The sequence below is a fragment of the Pelodiscus sinensis genome, chromosome 4, assembly GCF_052426305.1.
Source record: "Pelodiscus sinensis isolate ZL-2025 chromosome 4, ASM5242630v1, whole genome shotgun sequence".
NCBI lineage: Eukaryota > Metazoa > Chordata > Testudines > Trionychidae > Pelodiscus > Pelodiscus sinensis.
In genome coordinates this window covers 56,042,705-56,065,608 of record NC_143055.1, presented here as the reverse complement: position 1 = coordinate 56,065,608, position 22,904 = coordinate 56,042,705, and the positions used below count along the sequence as shown (strand labels likewise).

Genomic DNA, 22,904 nt, shown 5'->3' with positions numbered 1-22,904 from the left:
TGGATTAACACTTTCTTAACTTTAAGTTTATAATGGAGTAACACTTATCTTTATAGTGGTTCTAACGTAATTCTTTGCAATCTGAAATATATTTTTACATTTGGATAAAATACAGCAAATTTAATCTATAATTGTTCTGTTCTTCCTCACTCTAGATTAAAACTAAAAAAAAAAAAAATCTATTTTGAAAGCTAAGTAAGCTTTGGTAGCTAATCTGTAAGTGCCAGATTTAAGGAATCTTGTGGTTTTAAGTTTGTGGTCTTGTTACCTAACAACATATGAAAAATATTTAAACAAAGTTCTTCCACCAAATGGAAGACTTGTAATATTTGGAATTTTACTGCAGGTATGTTACATCAGGCATAGAACGTACAAACTTAAGAATATATCCAGTATATTTATTCTTTCAATAACAATGTTTTTAAAATTCAGAGTTTCAGGTTTAGTCAATATTTCACATACCAGAATCATCCATGACAGCAATGGCCTGCTCTGCTTTATGCTGAAGAGCAAGAAGAGCTGCCTGTCTTCCCTGTAGTGCTTTCAGCTGTTCCTGTTGTTGTAACATTCTTGTTAACAAGTCATGTTGCTTCTTCAAATTTTCTAGCTCCTCTTTAGCCTCCTGCTGTGGGTCTCTGGCCTGGAAGATAATAAAGAATGCCTCCATAACTGTGGAATTTGATAACACTGCAAATAATATCTTCATGTGAGCAAAATCTTACCATCACAATGAAGAAGTGTTAGTCTTGAGAAGTGTAAAGAGGTGAACACTAACTATCATTTCCTCACACTTAAAGCTAGTTCTTCCAACTGAAGCTTGAGTTATTTTAGGGAAAAGCTTGAAGTGCCAATAACCATGCTGCATTAAGGATGTTAAATTGCAGTTATCTGGCTATATCGTTTAGTCGATACAATTTATATCAACTACAAGATTAGTCGATAAGGAGCTGCTCTGCAGAGCCACAGCGAGGGAAATTCCTGGAGCCACCTGCACTGTGGCTCTGCATTCTAAATGTAGGAAGAACCACCAGGTCCTTATTACATTTAAAATGCAGAGGAGCAGCATCCCAGACCAGTGCAAGCCCGAACTTCTCGGTCCTGGCACATGCCAAGTCTAGCAGCCCCTGCTTGAGGCAGTTAAGGCTGGCCGCAGACAGGGGCTGCTCCGGAGCAACCCTTGGCTGCAGCCAGCCCAGGCCACTGTGAACAGAGACTGCTTGGTGACAGTAGCCCCTATCTGCTGTGGGGTGGGAGGGAGACGGGGGCAAGGTGGGGGGAGAGGGGCAGCAGCCCCTGTCCTGGAGCAGCCTCTCCTCTCCCCCATACATTGCTTCTGATAGAGGCAGGGGGTGGGGCCAAGCATCACAGCAGAGACAGTGCTGGAGGGGAACCAGCTTTTAAGTTGGCTCCCCCCAGCACTTGCTCCTGTTTCCCACCCCCATTGTTTCTCATACAGAGGCAGTGTGGGGAGGCGGGAAGCGAGTAGTTGAGTACTCCACTTGACTACCCAATAAGCTAATGCTTATCGGCAGGGCTCGCTGAACCACAGCGAGCCCCGCTCACCAGACGCGCTCTCTGGCGATCTGCGCATGCGCAGATTGCCCAAACCCAGCTCTTCCGGGTTGTAATCTACTCGCCACAGGTGAGTAGATTGTCTTATTTGTCGAGCCATGCTTATCGGGTAGTCAAGCAGTCAACTACTTACTAACATGCTATGCTGCACTGTGCTTTGTGCATAAGTAACCTTCTTTGGTCTCCAGGTCTGTCAACTCAGAATCTTCCACAAGCAGATTACAAAACTAAAAACTCACAAATGTTTCTTCCTTTAATGGTATGTATATGCATTTATTAACAAGAAAAGCATAAAACCACAAAGCTATAAGAGTACCCCCCACTTCCATCTCTGATGGATATAAAATGTAATTCAAGATACAATTAAAACAGCAAAAAAGCAAAGACTTCTGTTCGGCATTGACTTTTTTCCCCCCCAAGAGTCTCTGCAACAAACACATTTTTAAAATATCCACCTGATCCTCTTCAATTCTTACACTAGTGTAACAGTCAGCGTAGAGTGAAAACAGAAACTTAATCTGTTCACAAGTATGTTATGCAGCTGTCAACCTAAAAAACCTCCATGGATCCCTGCCTCAGTAATATTCAAGGTCCAGAATGATTAACTATCCCCAAAGCTTTACCTTTCAGAACACTAACTTTGCAAATTATTGTTTCTCATTCCACAAATATATGCTACAACTCTGCATCAAGTTTGAACCCACATCTTCATGGGTAGATAGGACTGCAAAATAAGTTATGAATTGCTAAATGTTTCTTTCAACTTTTCAATACCTTGTACCAAGCTGAGCCCTACTCCCAAAGAAAAAAATTCACCTACTGTAAACAACTATGTATCTGAATTATGAAAAATTCCTACAATGAAGAATATGCATGCATACATAAAGGAGTTGGCCCTACCCCAGAGGTACTTCCCACTAAGTAGGGAATAAGGATGTTAAGGACTAGTCAACTATCCAATAAGCAAATGCTTATCGTATAGTCAGTCAACTAGTCTATTCCCTCCCTCCCCCCGTTGCTGCCTCTATTGCCATTGTCACCAACCTGTCGATTGCGATCGAGGCCCCATCCCCCATCTCGCCGCATCCCCAAGAAGCCCCACTACCTACCTCCAGCGACAATGGAGGTAGTGGCAGCTTCCCATGGGGTGGACGGAAGTCCTGCAACTGCGCGTCACTTCCAGGGGTTCCGGAAATGCACTGGCTGCTTCCTTGTCTCAGGTCTGTGGCGCACCAGGAACTTACCAGGGGAGTACCCAGAGGCGCGCACTGGGAATTCCCTGTTCCATGGGAGGGGGGAGTCAGGTCCGGAGGGGGCGTGTGACGTGGGGCTTCCCTGCTCAGTGGAAAGCATGTGCCAGCCCTGGAGGAGGCGTGCGACAGGGCTTCCCTCCTCTGCAGTGGGGGGAGGGGGGGCGGGAGGAAGAGGCTGGTGCAGGGGACTCTCTGTCCCCAGTGGCACCCTGTCCTCTGCTGCAGAACCCTGCCCACACTGGCACCCTGTCCTCTGCTGCAGAACCCTGTCTCCTGCCCTCCCAGCACCCCTGTTCCCTCTCCCCTGCCACAGAACCCTGCCCCCACTGGCACCCTGTCTACTGCCCCAGCACCCACCACCACCCTTCCCCAGTACCATGTCCCCTACTCCCCCCAGCACAGTTGGGACCACATAAGTGAGGCTTGGGGGGGGGAGGAGGGGGTTTGGAGGAGGGTTTTATTTTTTGCATCTCACTCGTGTGGCCCCAACTGCCTTTTCTGTGGGTCAGTGACCCCTGATTCAAAACAGGTTCCCTACCCTTCTCAGAAATAAAGACAATGCATAAACTTTTTGTGTTTGACATAGTATTTTATTTAAAAATGAAGCCTGGCCAACAAACCCCCAATTGGGGCCAAGCCCCCCATCTGCCCTCAGCAGCATAATACTCTTGCACCCTGTCCCCAGATCTGAGCCTATCACTGGAACCCCCTGCCTTGAGCCCCTCACATACCCCAACCCAAATTCCTGCACCCTCACAGCCACAATCCTGTGGCTTGCTTAATACCCCAACCTTTCATCTGATCCCAACACTGCCGGGCCTGGAGGCCCCTCCCCAAGCCAGCGTCCCCTTATCCATCTCCTCCTGCATCCAGATTTCTTCCCAGAGCTTGCACCTCTCACCCCTTCCTGCACCCAAATCCTTCATTCCCACCCTAGAACCTACACATTCTGTCTCAACCCAATGAGGGTACAGCTAGACTGCAGGAGATTTTTAGGATTCCAGAGATATCCCAGAAAAACTCTTCTGCATCCAGGGATGTGTTTGTTCTTCCACTTTTTTTAGTGGAAGAGCAAACATGCTCATTTCAGTAACCCCTATATTCCTCTTTCCATGAGGAATAAGGGGGTGTCCAAAAGAAGGGTTTTTTTTTCTGACATTTGGTCCAGTCTAGACAGGCCAAATGTTGGGAAAACTTCTTCCTACAGAAGAATTGAAAGAAAAAAAAAAGCAGCAGTATAAGGGTTAGGGATAGCAAGTGATGGAGAGGAAGAGAATAGAGAAGGCAGGGCGGGGCTTCAAGGAAGGGGTGGGGTCTTGGGGGAAGGATGGGGCTTGTTCTGTCATTTAAAAAGCGATCTTGGGTGTAAAAAGGTTGGAGACCACTGCTCTATTAGATAGAGACAGCAAAAGGGGGAAGGGGCGGATTGGGAGAAGAGGTGGTAAAACAAAGAGGCAGCCCTGGGCTCAGCTGTGTGTCACTGCTGCTTTGAAATGCCAAGGTGGGATTCGAAAGGGCAGTGCCGCATGGAGCCCGGGATTTCTTATCTGATCCCACGCTCCGCACGGCATTTCCCCAGAACCCAGCTGATCCTTGGTTCCACGCTGTGATTCCACTTGGAAATACACAAGAGCCTCTGCCGGACACTCTTGTACACTTCAAAGCTGGCATGCCCATATGCAGCCCGGCCCAGAGTCAGCAGGACTTCCCACTGGCCCTGGGCTGTACACAGAGTTCTGCATTCCTCCTTGATAATGTACAAGTGCCTATTGACTAGTTGAGCGATTGATGGAAATTCTGTCAACTGCTCGACTAGTAAAATAACCAATAGTTAATATCCCTAATATGGAAGTTACTGGAAAAGGCAAGGTTAAGTACTTTAATGGATAGTAAATGAACTTTGTAGGTGAGGTGCCATTTCTTGCCCCCCAGAAGAGTGTGGATCACAAAATGGAGTGAGCAACTCTGTCTCAGCCTAGGCATCAGAAATATCTGAATCTGCAAAAAAATTCATTTTTTAAAATTACTGTTCACCTCAATCTATTATTTTTAAGCCTCCATAATTTAAATACAAGGTCCCCAAAAGTTCATAAAACTTGCAAGTATACAGCACTTTCAAATTATTCAAACTACTAAAAACATCAGTGATAATATCCCTGCATAACCCACATTTCAAACAAAGAAACTGGGGCATGGAAAGATTAGGTGATTTGTGCAAAGTCACATGTCAAATCAATGGCTAAGGAAAAAACAAAAGCAACTGAATTAAAGTTTGGTTTATCAAGCTTTTCAGAGGCATCATTAAAACAAAGACCAATTTTTTTTCCAAGTTGGGTGTCTAAAATTAAGGACTCAATCATGACAAATTTTCTATAAAAAGCTTAGACATTCAAATAATGTATTTAAACTGTTAAATAAAAAGATGAGAGCACTTAAAAAAAAAAATCAATCAATCAATTTTTTTTTATAATCACAGCAGGACTGGACAGTTTTTAATGCAATGACCCATACTACTATATTTTCCCCTGTATTTATGTACTGGGCATTACTATAGGCTTACACCGTTTATCCTCTGTAGGGAGTTCATTAAACCATGTTTTTCCTTTAAGTCACAGAAGTTTCTGATCTTTCAATTCACTATCTCTATACAACAAGTTTGTTATTAAATTATTTCAGGCACATTAATAGCATAAAATTAACACACCGCTAAGTGTGAATCTAAAATCAGACTACATTAAATCCAATTTTAAAACACATTCCCAGAAATAAGAGTGTAATTGCGTCAAGTTATAAAACTGAATTAGCAGCCTGTGGTTGAGAAATTAGATTAACAGGACATATAATTAGATTTACCTCTCAAAAAAGGCCGTACATTGAGTTGGAGGAGGAAATTAGTAAAAACTTATTTTTATAAAATCTCCTCTTCCCAAAATAAATCATTAAGAAAGAAAGACGTTCAATAAAAAGTTAGCCACACACAGATAAATATACCAGATCTACTGTAATAGCGGTGAATGAAGCATTAAACATCAGAATCTTCTATTTGAAAAGAATGAGAGAAAAAAGTAATTGATCATTACAAATAATTAGTACGTTTTAAAGTTGTTTAGCAACAAAGGAATTGAGGAAGAAAAAGTAGCACAGACCCTATTTTGGAGACTTGCCAAGATAATATTTGGAAGAGTACCTGTGAGGGTATTCCAATCCTAATAGGCCAGATTTCCCTGCCATTCAGAGCAGCTCTGTCACCTTTCCCTTTTGGACTTGTTGTAACGTCAATGTCTGAAACCTGTCCTTGTGAAGCTGAATTCCCTAGTTTGTCCTCAATGCAGGGCCGAATTTTCAGACTAAAAGATTCTTCCTTTATTAAATAGTTTAGGAGGTTAGATTTAGAACACACTCCTGTTCAGCATGCATTTTTACACTATAAAAGTTGCCTAATTAATTTGTGTCTTACTTGTTATATATGGCAAATTGTTTTAGTTTAATTTTACTGTATTTTCAGTTTCCTTTGTTAAAATTATTTTCTTAAATGACAGAATTCCCAGTATCACTATGCTATGTAATTACACAACACTACTCTTAATAATTCAAAGAACCATGTTCTACTTGAAAACGAATTCCAAAATTCTTAAATCTACACAGACTAAAAGTGAAAAACAAGATGCAGACTTTGTTTATAAGCATTCTGTATTATACGAATATTTCCCCCACAATCTAAACAATATTAATAGTTGGATCTATTCATCTATACAGTTTTGTCTTTTTAGAAAGACACAATAAAAACAATAATTTCTTGCAAGACTCTGATAATTAGATTGAGAGACTGGTTTCATTCTGATTTCCAATGAAGTACCTCTGTATTCTTTATTTAAATGCTATTTTGTAGCTTCCTAGAACATGCATTCCTAACCTAGGGCCTATAGAGCACTTTTTTGATGGTTTGTAGCCTGTTGGCTGGAAACAGAACCAAAACCATATCCATAAATGCATAAAATATATTTAAAGGGAAATTTAAAACATTAGGAAGTCTTCAATGCTCTTTTCCATATATAAGTAACTACTGATATTGCTACAGGAATATTATATGATCACAAATGTGAGAAGAGTTGGTCTGTGCAACCGTTAAGTACACATATGTATAGAAATGCCAGAGTACACAGGACACACTAATAAGAGGTGGTCCACCCAACCAAAGAGGCTGGGAAGCCCTCTTCTAGAGCAATGCTTCTTACTGTATCACTATAAATATACTTATGCTTCCTTTAAAACCCATGACAGTGAAACATTGCTACCCCCCATTACTGATCAATTTGCCTAGTACTAGAAACATAACACATACCAAAAAACAGTTTAGAAAACTAGTCCTTTCTGCACTTGTACAGGTAAGATACATATTTAATTTCTACAATTATTTTAAAGGTTCATAAGCTACCAAAAAGTAAAATTGTTACAAAAGAAGCCCTTTAAAAATATACATTGAACATTTCAGGGGATTAAGTTTCAAACCGAATTTCAGATTAACATTATGATGAAATATCAGTCAGCGAAAGAAAAAAAAAGTCTTCATTTCTAGCACTTGAATTACTAAAAGCAGCTTACCGTGGTATCTGAAGCTTCAGACTGCACATCTATGTTTAGCGATGTGCTCTCAGCTACAGAACCAGATCCCACAGCTGAATCTACAGTCCGAACATCCTCCTCCTCATTTTCTCTAGCCTGAAATATTTTAGTGGCATAAATCAAACGCTATATAAATGGAGTAGTAAAAATGAATTATTATGGAAGGTACTATATCTTGATGTTAACTCCCCTAGCGGTACCATCAAAACACAAATGACTGACTCCTTAACATTTTCTCACATTGCTTAGGAGAAACATGGTATCTGTATGTTAAGTTCTGAAACTTACAAGCATCTTTTGCAAAAATTTCAGATAGGATTTTTCTTGTTCTTTAAGATGATCTATGAGATGTGACAAGCGCTCAACATTAGCAGATCTTTCATTTTTCTCTACAAGATCATCCCGCATGGAGCTGGCCTTAGCAATATAGTCACGAATTTGGACTAGTCTGCTCACAATCTGCAGGGAAGACATTGAAATTACTCAGTGAGTTAATCAAATAGTTTTGATATTTGTGATCCACAAGACATGAGTGTGATAGCTGTGGTATAAATAAAATTATGTAAATAAAATGTAAGGTGACAGTTTATGGCCTCAGTACTACAACTGGCACTAACTTCAGCAGGGATGCAACATATGCATAAAGTTCGAAGACTGAAGCAACATTAAACCTCAGTCACAGATACCAGGTGCATTTCTGATCTAATACATCTAAAAACAATATGAAATGGCCACCAGTTCAATCTTAAAGATTAAGAGTGGTATATTAAAGAAACTGCTTCTCTCTCAGTACACAGTTACAGGCAGTCCCCGAGTTACGCGGATCCGACTTACGAACGGGGTTCCTCTCCCTGGTCTCCAGCAGACCAGGGAGAGGAAGCAAAGCAGCGGAACAAATGGGAAGCGGACAGGGTTGTCCGCTGCCCACGTGCTCCGAGGCTTGGCTCTGCTTTGCCCCCCCCGCCCCGGTCTGCAGACCAGGGAGGGGGGGGGGGTCAAAGCAGAGCCAAGCCTCGGAGCGCCCGGCCAGCTGACAGCCCAGAGCGTCTGGGCTGTCAGCTGATCGCGCGGTCCACGGCTTGGCTCTGCTTTGCTTCCCCCCCCCCCCGGTCTGCAGAGCAAAGCCGCGGAACACGCGGGCAGCAGGACAGCCACGGCGCGTCTGGGCTGTCCCGCTGCCCCCGTGCTCCGTGGCTTTGCTCTGTACACCTGTGGTACAGCAGCTGGGGCGCTGACAGTTGGTCCCGTAGCGCCGCTCTGGGCGCTACTGGACCAACCGGGCAGCACCCCAGCTGTTCTGCCCCAGGCGTCCTAATTCAGCCGCTGCTGGTCAGATTCAGCAGCGGCTGAATCAGGACGCCTGGGGCAGAGCAGCTTCCTGGAATCAGCCGCTGATCAGTTTCAGCAGCAGCTGACTTGGGGATGCCTGGGGTTCTTAAGTTGAATCTGTATGTAAGTCAGAACTGGCGTCCAGATTCAGCCGCTGTTGAAACTGATCAGTTTCAGCAGCGGCTGAATCTGGATGCCAGTTCCGACTTACATACAGATTCAACTTAAGAACAAACCTACAGTCCCTATCTTGTACGTAACCCGGGGACTGCCTGTACTAGCATGTGATCACAAGCATTTCCATATGTAGTACATTTCAAACCTAATTTCATGTGTTCTGAAGCACAATACTTAATAAACAACAACAAAATATAAACCTTCATAGGAACCATTTGAAATTAATTTTAAAATTTGACAAAACTTTCTAAGAAGCTTCATAAGGTGTGTAACAAGCAGCAATGAAATTAGACATATTCTAAACCTTCCAAGTTTGTAGGGGGAAGAGACGGCAACAGAAAGAGGATGAGTCGCAAACCATACCTGGCTACTGTCCATAGCAGGTTCTCCTCTTCCATCTTCTTGAGCAGACACTTGACAATTTTGCAAGAAGTCCTTACTCAAAGCAGATGCAAATAACTCTTTACATTGTGATGAGCTACCAATTTCTTTTTTTTGAGGGCTTGTGGCTGCATCCTTGCCTTTGTTGGTGTTAATCTGCAGTGATAGGAAGTTGAATGGTTTTCTGGTTTCATTAAGCTGACGTTTGTTGTTAGCAGCTGTTGCTCTGCCTTGAGAATCACTTCCAATGCTCCTCTACATAAAACAAACCAAAGGAAGATAGGATGTTACTTAAATATTCCTTTAAACATTTTTCTACTTTCATTGTTCAATAGTGAAATAATAGGGGGCATTACTGGCCATAGCTTGAAAAAACAAACAAATTCACTTGCTGGACAGAGAACTAAACTTACTATCCGATGGCTGATATTAAGGACAAATAAAACCATCAATACCAGAAATATTCTGGTAAGAAGAGCAACCTCCCACTCAATATACTGATGACAGGGAAAGCTTTACAATTCTTATCAGGGTGTGATCACTCTGGACCCTGCCCTGAACTCCAGCTTTGTGTCTGATAATGTGAAGCCACATCTCCCTGTCACATGCACAAAGAAGCTACTTATCCCATTGCCTCTTGATTATTGAGCTAGAACAAAGAACAGCATCTGACACTGACTTCCTCTATAGTCTCTTGCTTGCTGTGTGGGAAGAGGCTCTCCCATCCTACTCCAGACTGCTTTATTTTTTATCTTCTCCCATCCATTGTTCCAGACCCTTCTTACCACTATTAGATGCTGGAATTGATGCTATTCAGAAGTCTGCTTGCAACCACAATGTTAACAGGTATATTTACCCTACTGTTCCTTAGAAAAACTAAGAACAGCAACAGAAGCTCAATAGTAGTTTGTCTTAAGATTTGACAAGAAAGCAAACTAATGGGCCACATTTGGAAAGATACTGTTACAACCATAAGAATTACAGCTCGTTTTTTTTTTAAATGGAAACAAACTTAAATTTGGCCAAAATTTTAGGGCAGAATGGGAATAAAAAGCACGACACTCCATTTTGCCACTAGACACCCTATTCAGACATAACTAGGATCAAAATCCCAAATTATATGACTTCAGAAAGTAATGCCCTCAATAAAATACTTTCTAGATTGGCAGTTACTAAACTAAATTAATAGATGTTTTTACATATAAAGAAACACTGATTTGGAGATCTGCAATTTATTAAATTCCACAATTACTGAGTGACACCATCTGCCAACCTTCAGCTACACCACCTCATTTTTATAGACTAAGTATCTTGACCCTATAATCCAGAATGTGTCTTTTTCTATGCTTTCTCCAGTTCAGAATGTGGACTATTTGCTATGTGACATGAATGAAAATTTGAAAGTCGTTCCTTTTCAAGTGTCAGATTAATAAAGATAGTTTAGGTTTCTATGGTTTTACATTCACATTTTTCCCATATACATCTCCACAAACCTGATCCAGATCACTGAAGTTTATTCTTTGCTTAAGCCTTTCTAGCTCTGCCTGCTCTGGAACGGACATCTGAGTCATATATCTACAGTGAGGATAACTATGAGGAGTCCTTGTCTTCCGCCGTCCCATTCCAGGTGAGGACTCTGGAGAGATGTCATTAGTAAGCCTTGTTTCACCTTCCTCGCCAATTTTTTTCTTATTCTTCTCTGAAGACCTGTTTGCTTTCTTCTGTTGACTCCCCCAGTCCTTTAGAAAAGCAGGAAATAAAACATATTCATTATCTCTTTAGTGGAAAAAAAGATATAGTTTACTTCAGAATCAAAGTCTGACAATTTTAGAGTGACAGAAATAACAAAAATGCTAAAAATGTAAACAATAATTTGAGAATGTTAAGTATCAAATTGAATAATATAGTTGTCTCCAAAGCAAAACCAATATTCAATCTGACAAAGTTTGATCTACATAACCAAGTATTTGTTCACTGAAAACAAAGATATATTAACATTTTTCTTCTGCTCCAGGGATACTCAGTTAAGTGACTATTTGCAACTAGCATTAATCAAAAGAACCACATGACTAGTGTATGCTCCGTGCACCACTCCAGCAAACACAGTAATAATAAATAACTATAAGTGCAAATACTCTAAAATTTTCAAACAAATTTAGCTAACTCATTTATTGCATGCTGCAGATAAAGCATGTTCATGGTGCTCCAGGAAGGAGTCTTGAAGAGCCACAGGCTAAAGGATGTTAAGAAGTGGGCAACTGATTAATCAATAAGGGAAGGTGTCCTGCCCCAGCTCGTGCTGGTCCAGGAGCTACCTTTGCTGTGGCTCTGCATTTTAAATGTAGTAACAGCTGGATGGCTCTTACTACATTTAAAATGTTGAGCTGCAGTGGTGCCGTACTGGCATAAGCTAGGACTGCTCAGTCCAAGCTCACACCAGGTCCAGCAGCCCTTGTCCACAGGCGGCCAGAGCCAGCTGCAGGCAGATGTTGCTGCCGGAGCAGCTCCTGCTTGTGGTCAGCCCGGACTCCTGTCACACAGAGGCATTAAGGAGAAGGGAAGCGAGTAATCGAGTACTTGACTGCTACCCGATGAACTTATTGGGCAATCAAGTACACAACTACTCAGTTACATCGTTACCGCAGGCTATGCCCTAATGCAGGGGTCTCCAACGAGATCACTTTTTGAATTTAAGTGCAATCCAAGATCTACCTCAAATATAAATACTCTTGCCATGCCTCCTTCACGCCCCTTCTCATTCCTTCCTCCCTCACTTTCATTGGGGCAGAGGGTTGGGATGTAGGCTCTGGTCTTGGATTAAGGGATCTGGAGTATGAGAGGGGCTCTAAGCTGCTCTTGGGGCAGGCAGTTGGGATGTAGGAGGGGGTTTTAGATGCAGGCTCTGGGGTGGCATTTGGATGCAGGGGTGCTCGGGGCTAGGACAAGGGCTTGTGGGTAGAGGATAGGGTTCATGACTGGAGTAAGACTTTGGATGCGGGCCCCAGCTGGGCACTGCTGATGGCTCCTGGTTGGTGATGTAATGGGGCTAAGGCAGGCTCACCCCTGTCCTGGCCCACTCCCTACAGCAGCCAGTGTACTCCCTCTGAAGTCCTGTTATGCCCCCTCTTTGCTCTGTGGAGATTGGATACAGGGTAGGAGATGGGGCACACTGACATCAGCACCCCTCCTCCCCCTTCCCTGCACTGTGCAGAAAGCTCCCAGGGGGAGGGCCAGCTCCAAAGCAAAGGGTAGGAGATGAGCAACATTGGGGGGAAGGACAGCTGAAGTGCTGTGCTTGATAGCCTCTTGGCCAGACCAGTCAGGATCACCTGTCAGAGGCTCCAAGATCTACCAGTAGATCCCGATCTACTAGTTGGTGACCACGGCTGCCTAATGAGCCACATGGGTCTCGCAAGACACAGACTCAGAATCATTCTACTCAGTCTTCAGTGGGTTATAATGCTTACCTTGAGGGTAAATTCCCAATTCCAGCTTTCAATCAAATACTCTAGTCCCCACACTCTTGACCAGGTACGATCATTCATATTAGCCTATGGTTCTTTCAAATCTATCATGTGTACATCCTAAATTTGTTTGCTAACTTTTGTTCAAGTTGGACACATTTTTAGCTTTATCTACAGAATGTAAGCAAATAACTTCTACTATAGTTTGACTTTTTTATGGTTTCATATCTATCCAACACAGCAGTAGAATTTGCATTTCAATTTTCACCTACAGTATGCTGTTACAATTTAAAAAATAAAATGAATGTTTACCGTATTGTTTAGTCGATCATCAAAGCTCTCATTGCTCCAGCTAGGCAAGTCCTGATCATTCATGCTTTCCTCAAAAGGTCCACCTCCTGTTGCCATGATATGCGGCCCCCCCCAAAAAAACCTATAAAAAGTTATAGTTAAGATATTTTAATGCAGCATACTTCCCATATCAACTAAAAGTTAGAAATCCTTTCTTTAAAAAGAAATTATTCTACCCTGCCTTGGCCTGCGACGCAGTGGGCTTGGTGGGGTTGAAGAAGCCCTCTGCCTACAGTGGGCTCCTCCCAGGCGCCAGTTAACCATTAGTCAGTAATTATCACTCTTTCACATCCCTACTATTTTATGAAATGCTAAATCCATAAATATTAGTAACGCAAAAGAGTATCAAGATAGGTGCTAAAACTATTTAAAACTTCTCTAAAAATATTTATACTCTGACATTTACTTTCTAAAATTGTTCTATTATAAAAGAACAGTACAAATGTAAAATATTTTAGTATTTTTAATTTCTGCAGTGAAGAGCACAAAAGGTATAAAATGAGAAAATTTAGTTCCTGGAAACACTACAAAGAATGTAATACAATAGCAACAGGACTACAGCGATGTCAGTCTCATACAGTGGCTTTCAAGAATTAAGTTTCACATAAAGAATGTATTCAAACAAAATAACCTGCATTCAATACTAAAATAGACCATAACAGACCACTGAAAGGAACTGCTATCAGTCAGTAAGAGGCATTCTTTTTCCTTACTATACCACAAATAAATATTTAGTTAGAGAAAGCCCTGGCTTTCATAGTAAATATGGTTTACAGAAAAATAAAACTATAGTGGTACATACGCTTTTATTTAGCAAAGATATAGTTTGCTAATGTAAGATAATTTAAAGGCCTGCATCAGAAACAACTCTGAAGTTAAATGAGCTGTCAACAGTTCAAAAAAATTTTTTCTAATTTTTTTTGGCTGTGCTTAATTGGTTGTCGTTTGTATCAAAACGAGTTAAGGAAATCACTGCTGTCTGACTTTTTTTTTTAAGCTGAATCCTTGGTTTACTCCAGGGATCGGCAACCTTCAGACCGCAGCCATCAAGATAACCCGCTGGCAGGCCACAACACAGTTTACATTGCCCATCTGTAGACATAACCACTTCTCCCCCCCACCCCCCCAGCAAATAGGAGGAGCTGCAGCAAATAACGGACAGCATGTTCCCATGGCCTGAGCCACTTCCTGCAACTCACATTGGCTAGAAATGACAAACCATGGTTACTGAGAGCTGCAGGGGCCATGCCTGTGGACATTCACTGTAAACAAAATGCCTCGCAGCCCACTAGCGGACCACCATGATGGGCCACAAGCTGAAGTTTGTTGATCCCTATCTTATCCTGGTGTCTGTTGGAACGAAAAAGCCCTAACCAAGTGTAAATATATACACATTAAAGCACTACAATACCAACCATGCATAATACAAGAACAAATCTGTAGTCCAGGTACCAGTGGCACACTTAGCTTGGTTGACCAGGAAATTAGTTCCTTTCACCCACACTGATACTCATATAACCACCACCACTAGTTACAGAAGTGGAATACTGACACACTTTTGCCAAGCACTCTCCTACATTGCCCGCATTGTCATGTGAATATCAGGATCATATTCTGAAGATATCTTATGAAATACAATGTGGTGTTATTTAATTTATTCTGTGCCAGTCAGAACTTAGTAGCTTAGGTAAGAGACCTGTAAGGTCAACAGGACACTGCAGCTACATTAATTGTACCTTAAATCTGACCTTCGGTGTGATCTCCATAGCAGGAGGTTGACTGGAGCAAACACTCCAATTGACTTCCCTTACTCCTCCAGAATTGAGGAGTACCAGCTTTGACAGGAGGGACCTTGGCATTCAAACCTGTTAAATCAAACTCTAGAAGATTGACCGCCACAGTGTCAATTTTCCTAATACTGAAGACATGGCCCAAGATAACAGAAGGTATATTACAGTGATGGATAAGACATTGATCCCTATCTCAAACCACTAATTCCAAAACAAACATTCTCACATCACTGAGAATGCACACTATAGGTGAGGAAGTCAACTATGTTTATAAGTTGGCTACCCAAGTGGCTTCTTGGTATCCAGCTTGAATTAATACTAGCAGAATTAAACCTGATCTACATTTGAAAGTTGTACCACTGTAACTATTATGGTTAACTAATGTGGATGCAGTTACACTGGCAAAAAAGGTGCCATATCAGGATAGTGCATTCTCCTTCCTGTACAGGAATAAACTATACAAGCACTTTTATACTCATTTAACTGTATCCACATGTAGGTGTGGTGCCACTTTCACTTTTGTTGATATAGTTAAAAAGCAGTACAACTATGTATAAACAAATCCCTTAGTTCACCTCTGCCTAGGCACAACTGCATAGCTAAGCGGATTTACAAAACAAAATTAAAACAACAAACATATATTACTGTAGAAGACAATTACACTACAAGGTTTGTAAGCAAAACGATCTTTGACAATCTTTTTGATAGCGGAGGTACCTGTGATTCTACAAGCCCCTCAAAGCCCCTGTCTAGCTAAAACTGTTGTCAGGCCTGACAACATATACAAAACACAATGTTGTATTTGCCCAGAGTATTTTGTAAAGTATCATATGAAAACTAATTTTATTAATATTCTTGCATGATTTACACACAGTTATGTTGGAGTGCCAAAAGTTTCACTGACCCAGAGAAACATCATTTGGGGGTCACATACAAGTAAAAAGCAAAAGAGTCCTCTTGACCTGATCTACTAGTCCTGGACCCCAGAAGAATAAATTTTGTGGGGTAGGGTAAAAAATGAGGGGTTCAGTACTCAGAAGTAGGCTGGGAGTAGGAGTGCAGGGCCTGGGCAGGAGGCAGGGTACATGAGTGGGCTGAGGGGTAGGAAGGTCTGGGAAGGAGATAGGGTACAGGAGCAGAGTGGGGATAAGGATGCAAGAGATTTTCTTATGCATGTTCTGCTGTCCTCTATTACTCTCTCTTTGTATTTTCATCAATTAGCCTCAATAGAAAGTAATCTTACAAGATGGTAGGGTTCCCTTCAAGCTGTATGGCCAGACAGCTGCCTAATAAGCTCCAAGCACTGGTTCAGGGCTGCCACAGCCAGCAGAAAGACATCTTCTCAAAGTTTACGCCCACCCCACCCCCGTCATCCACAAAGCACAGATTCCCTACTACCCAGCCTCACCAGAACAGCCACAGCTAGCAGAGAGGCACCATTCACCAGACCCCGGAGTTACTTCAGTGAGAGAGGATCAGGAGTAGTCGTCTCTCCTGAGGGAGTCTGTACCCAAACCCCCCCATCCCAGATCCTGCACCCCAACCCTCTGTCCCTGTCCTAAGCCTCCCTCCCACACTCAAACTACTCATCTCCAGCCCCATCCCAAAGCCTGCAACCCAAGCCAGAGCCCTCACCTCCCCCAATCCCCTTCCACACTCTTAACCCCTCAACCATCCCACCCCAGATTATCTCCATATTGGCGCACGTAAAATTATTTCCACACAAGGATATAAAAAAGTTAGACAGAACACTGAAAGATAGGATGTTAACACTATGTGAACCTTCAGCAGTCATTACTATCAACTAAGAAATACATACACACATACACAAGAAATACATTCATACACACATACACAAGAAATACATTCATACACATACACACACACACACACACACACACACACAGAGATGTAAAATACTGTGTAATCAGTTAACCGGTTAACCTTACCCATCATATCAGTAAAAACACATGTCTGAAAAATTCATGCCTACAACAGTCACAATATTTAATACTAATTTAAGTAAACAGCCCAACTAACATCTTTTGTGTTTATTTTCTCTGGTTTTCGGTGACACTTTTTGTATATTAGGGATGTCAACATGAAGTAAAGTAAACAATTAACGGATAAGCCTAGGTTTATAGGTTAATCTTACCAAATGCATGCACTACCCGGCTCCTGCTGCCTCTGTATCAGTGGCAGCGGCGTGAGGGGTGGGACGGGAGCCAGTGCAATGGGGGGCCAGCTTTTAAGCCAGCTCTCCACGAGCACCAGATTTGCAGAGTTGCCTGTCCTCCCTACCCCAGCGCTGCTGCCTCAGATACAAAGGCAGCAAAGCATTGGTTGAGGGGGCAGGCAGAAGCCAATATACACTGCCTTTCTGTATGAGGCAGCAGCGCCAAGAGGAAAGGCAGGAGGCGATACGTGTGGGGAACTGGTTTTTAAGTTGGCTCTCCCTCCATGCCTCCTATCAGAGGCAGCAGCAGGGGAGGGGGCAAGGGCTGCTGCCATGGAGCAGCTCTGTCCACAATGGGCCTAGTCTTGCTGCGGACAGAGGCTGCTCGGTGGGATGTCAAAGCAGATTCTGTTCACCAGGAGATCAGACCCCTTGTGGACAGAGGTGGCAGGTGGGAGCTGGTTTGCTCAGGTAGCCCGTTTTTAACCGGCTCCCCTCAGATTCGCTCCCACCTGCAACCTCAGGTTGCTGCCTCTGATAGAGAGGCTGGAATCTCACTGGCTGCCGGCCCCAGCCCTAGGGACGATCAAATAGTCATGTAACCGATAATATTTTGTGAAATTACACGACTATTCAATTAATCACTATGTAATGTTCCTACTGCATATAGTTAGTTTCACCATTTTCCATTAGTCAATACTGTATCTCCCTTATAAACACTAACAACAAATAAGAAAATAATTCTTATCCTCTACAGGTTTTAGAAGAAAAGATATTCAAGGCCATTAAATTAGTGGATACTCTATCAGAAAAACAGCTTGTTAAGCAAATTAAAAAAAATTCTCAAAAATTGCAAGTTGAGAATGCACTCATTCATTTTTATCAAGTAGTCCCAGAAAGCCAAGTCATTTTACCATAACTTGCACTAATGATGCATAACATCAATTTTGTATTATATAAGTAAGCACAATATCAAAACTGCTGACCTTATTAGGTGTATTGGGGATGACCAAATTGCATAAAAGCACAAACATTTGGCACTAAAGCAAAGCAATGCAAAGATGTAACCTTTTATTTTAAGAGGCCTTTTGTTGGTATACAGGCATTCCCCGAGTTACGCGGATCCGACTAATGTCGGATCCGCAGTTACGAACGGGGCTTTTCTCGCCCCGGAGGACAGGAGCGGCGGGACGCCCAGATGCGCCGCAGTCCGCCGCCCCCATCCTCCGGGGCAAGAAAAGCTGCTCCCCGTCTCCCGGGTCTGCAGGGAGACGGGGAGCAAAGCCTTGGAGCACACCCGCAGCGGGACAGCCCGGGCGCGCTTGAGCTGTCCCCCCTGCAGGCGTGCTCCGCGGCTTTGCTCCCCGTCTCCCGACCAGCAGACCAGGGAGATGGGGAGCAAAGCCTTGGAGCACACCCGCAGCGGGACAGCCCGGGCGCGCTTGAGCTGTCCCCCCTGCAGGCGTGCTCCGCGGCTTTGCTCCCCGTCTCCCGACCAGCAGACCAGGGAGACGGGGAGCAAAGCCTTGGAGGACTGTCCCGGGCTGCCCGGGCTGCCCCGCTGCCCGCGTGCTCTGCGGCTTTGCTCCGCGTCTCCCAAGTCAGCAGACCAGGGAGACGGAGCAAAGCCGTGGAGGACTTGGGCGGTCCCGCCACCCCCGTCTCCCTGGTCTGCTGGGGGGGGTGCAGCTAATGCCCCCCCCAGAAGACCAGGCTTTTCTTGCCTACCCCTGGGGTAGAGCAGCTGGGGGCTGCCGGGTTGGTCCCGCAGCGCCGCTCCAGACCAACCCGGCAGCACCCCAGCTGCTCTGCCCCAGGCGTCCTGATTCAGCTGCTGCTGGTCAGTTTCAGCAGCGGCTGAATCAGGACGCCTGGGGCAGAGCAGCTGGGGTGCTGCTGGGTTGCTCCAGTAGCACCGAGGAGCCGCGCTACTGGAGCAACCCAGCAGCACCCCAGCTGCTGTGCTCAAGGCTTCCCCAAGTCAGCCGCTGCTGAAACTGACTAGCGGCTGACTACAGGAAGCCCGAGGCAGAGTTGCTCTGCCCCAGGCTTCCTGGAATCAGCTGCTGATCAGTTTCAGCAGCAGCTGACTTGGGGACGCCTGGGTTTCTTAAGTTGAATCTGTATGTAAGTCAGAACTGGCGTCCAGATTCAGCCGCGGTTGAAACTGATCAGTTTCAGCAGCGGCTGACGCCAGTTCCGACTTACATACAGATTCAACTTAAGAACAAACCTACAGTCCCTATCTTGTACGTAACCCGGGGACTGCCTGTACTTATAAATTTCATGTATGATTGGGTCAAATTATGAATCAGTTCTGTCAAATTTTTTAAGTATGCTTTTGAGCTGTAAATGCTCCAAATATACAATATTTTTGACTGATGGAAATCAAATATTTTGCACAAATCTTCAAATCCAACATTCTGAAATCTAGAGCCCTACAAAGCATCGATAACCACTTTATATCTACGTCTGCAGATGGGGACAAGGACATCTATGGCTTATTTTTTTGGATACAGATTCAAATTTCGTATCTAGAATCCTACAAATTTGCAGATATTCACTTTATACATGTGATATCTGTAGATGCAGATATCCCTGGATCATTTTTGTGGATGCGAATACCAATATTGTATATGCGCCAAGCTCTACTGAAAAAAAAAAGATTTTAACAAATTTAAAATTGAATTGAAAGCAATTTCAGGTACCACAAACCTCAAGAATACCCCTACTAATCATATTCTATTTTTAAATGCTCTCTCCCCCTTCTGTTATGGGGATAGTTACACAGTGTTACCAACAACGATTTAAACAAACAAATCCCCAGAGAAATAGCTCTCATCTTTTTCAGCTAATAGTCATATCCTCACGTGAGTGTCAAAACTGCAGACAAAAAAAAACTGTGGCAGGAAAGCTACTTTAACGGTGATACTGAGACCCTCCCCCCCGCCCCCTCCACTGCAAGAAGAGGCCTTTAACACACACTCAACACCGGGTGACCAGCCACATGAAGGGCCCCAGCCGAGGTCCATTTTCATTCTGATCGCTACTCTATCCCCAAGCAACGTGACCCAGGACCAACCTGCCCTTCAGCCGCTCCGAGACTCTACCACAGCGAAGTTCCTGCCCTCGCCGCCTCCTGCGGCCGCCAGCGGGGATGGAAGAAGCCTCTCGGGTGGGTCACGCTGCAAGGTGGGAAGGGGAGACGGTTAGCGGGGGGCGGACCCGCTTCTTTCCCAGCGGCAAAGCCGGCGGGCGGGCCCCGCGCCAAGGGCTGCTGACAAGCGAGCGTCGGGCGGCCGTTGCCCATGAACGCGCAGCGTCTCCTTGGAGAAGCGATCAACAGACCCTCCCCCACCGCCGCCGGGCACCTTGGGGCGCCGGGAAGAGACCTCCGGGGCGCAGCGCCGGGGTCCGTTCAAGGCGCGTGCCACGCTGCTCCCCCTTCTCCTGCGGGGGCTGGGCCCGGCCGAGCGCGCTGCCAAGGCCAAAGGGCTCTACACAGGCGCCAGCCCGGGAGAAAGGGGGCGGGCAATGCGGCGGCAGCAGCGCCGGGATAAGTGGCGGGGGCTCCCCAGGGGAGGGATCGCTCTGTGTAACTGCGACTGGAGCGCTCCCCCAGCCCTGCCCCCGCCCGCCAGCTCGGGCTCCCAGGCCCTGACGGGCCAGCCGTGTTACCTTGGCAGCAGCTCCGCCACCGTGGGCCTCCCGCCCAGCAGCAATGACCGAGCCCGCTGGGTGCTGGGGTGGGGGGCAGGGACCCTCACACACAATCCTCAACGGCCACCTTCGCCGCCATTTTGGTTCGCTTCTGTGCGCGGAGGCGGGGCGGCGCGGACTGATACACACCGTTACTTGGTAACCTGCGCCGCAGATGCTCTTCTGCGCTGCTCCCCCCCGCGGCCGGCATAAGGGCACGTGACTGAAAGCCAGAAAGGCGCCTTTCCTTCAAGCTCTTCCGCTCACTTCATTCCTGGCGGGAAACCTGGAACGGCTAAATCTAACCAGGGCCTCAAAGAAAACCAGGACTACAAATCCCGGCATGCTATGCGCAAGCATGCGCGTTCCAGCCACTCTTGCGAGCAGCGCATGGTGGGATTGGTAGTTTCAGTGGTCTTGACGTCTACCGTGGAGGGAAGCGCTCACGCTAGGGCGCATAATCTGATGGCAATGCATGCTGGGAAGTGTGTTCTTGATACTGTAGTTCTTTATTAGGGGGTTCAATAATTCTTTTGGTTTTTTTGTCATTAGGACCCAGAAGCCTCCAGTGGGAAGCAGTGACCAACCAGCTCCCACGTCCTGATGCCCCGCCCAAGCTCTGTACCCCCTCCGACACTCCAGCTTCCACTCATGAGCCCCCTCCAGCTTCCACTCATGAGCCCCCTCCTGTACCCAAACGCGCTCCCCCAGCCTCAGCCAGGAGCCTCTCTCAGACTCTAAATTCCTTTGCCCAAGACCAGAGTCTACACTGTCCTGCAGCCCCAACTCGGTGAACGAGAGTGAGGATGGAGGAAGGAAAAGGGAGGGAGAAGAGTAGGGCCTTGGAGAAAAGGTGGGGCAGGTGCAGGGTCTCAGAAAAGGAGTAGAGAAGGAGGCAGGCCAAGAGTATGTGAGTTTCAGATTGATCTTGGATTCCACTTACATTCTTGTGGAATTTGTGGTTAAAAAGGTTAGAAACCACTTATCTAACTGCATTACAAGTGTCCAAAAAGGAGGAAAAATTGCTCTTTTTACTTGTGTGGGTTTGTATAAAAGATATAAAACACTTTTTAGATTTTTAGTTCAGGTAAGCTTCTTTGGCAATGCTCTCCAACTTCTTTAACCACAAGATCACTTTTTTAATTTAAGTGCAATGTAAGATCTACCTCAGACCCAAATACCCTTGTGGAGTCCCCCCTCCCCCCCTCCAGTTCTGCCTTTCTTAGGGGCTGCAGGGACTTGCCAGCCCCTTCCAGGAGCAGCAGTTACCATAGGAATAAATACTTCAGCCATGACAGATTAGGCATTTGAGAACTCACTACTCAAAGAATTAAATTTAAACATGAGAGAAATCAAAATTATAAAATGCACAGATCAGTCAAAAACCAAATATAAACACATTTTGCAAGTAGTAAAAGTAGTAACAACAACAGTATGTGTTTGGTCAGGAGTTGAGGTTGAAGGACAACTGGTGTTTGTGAGAATGACTGAGACACACACAATGTGTGAAAGTGACAGATTTACATTGCCAAGCTCCCTCCATCCCCTTTTCCCTATGTTGGGACAGGGTACAATAGTGGGGGGAGGAGGGACACCCTGACAGCACACACACCCTTCTCCCTCTCACACCCTGCACAGCAAGCAGGAGCTCCTGGGGGTGCAGTTCCAAGGCAAAAGCAGCATGACAGTAGGTGGAGGGGCAGCTGAAGTACCAGCGCTTGATAGCTTCTTGGCTAAACCAGTGAGGATCACCTGTCAGAGGCTCCAAGATCTGCTGGTAGATCCTGATCTACTGGTTGGAGAACACTGTCGTATGGCATACTAATAGGATCTAATATCAGTCATCAGGTATGAGAAGTAATTTTTATTTAGACCACAATCGAGACATAGGTTTAAAGTTCATATTTAAGTTTATTTTTTTACCTTTTCTCATAAGTCATGCATAAAACGATAAATAAAAGATTAAAGAGAATAATCTTTTCAACATGTTTAATTTGTGCATATTTCTGCATGCTGTGTATAGTCATTTTACTGTTTCTCCTGTTGTGTCATTTTTGGATATTTTTATTCAGCAACAAGAGGGGGGAAA

The 22,904-nt window shown here is 44.6% G+C and overlaps 1 protein-coding gene across 12 annotated transcripts in view; it reads right to left on the bottom strand.

Moving 5' to 3' along the window:
* The window catches only part of PCM1 (pericentriolar material 1), an 87,563-nt gene extending 66,425 nt beyond the window's left edge, over positions 1-21,138 (bottom strand). For 5 of the 12 annotated variants that reach the window (XM_075931152.2, XM_075931157.2, XM_075931158.2 and 2 more), the window contains exons 1-9: positions 20,795-20,954; positions 20,199-20,301; positions 13,112-13,232; positions 10,829-11,074; positions 9,318-9,590; positions 7,737-7,907; positions 7,428-7,544; positions 6,013-6,186; positions 463-640 (exon numbers count right to left, since the gene is read on the bottom strand). In XM_075931152.2, coding sequence (XP_075787267.2) covers positions 463-640; positions 6,013-6,186; positions 7,428-7,544; positions 7,737-7,907; positions 9,318-9,590; positions 10,829-11,074; positions 13,112-13,207 — 1,255 coding nt within the window. In that variant the 5' untranslated portion in view covers positions 13,208-13,232; positions 20,199-20,301; positions 20,795-20,954. The other 7 variants (XM_075931159.2, XM_075931160.2, XM_089777885.1 and 4 more) reach the window with 4 other exon arrangements.
* Between the last annotated feature and the right edge of the window lie 1,766 nt (positions 21,139-22,904).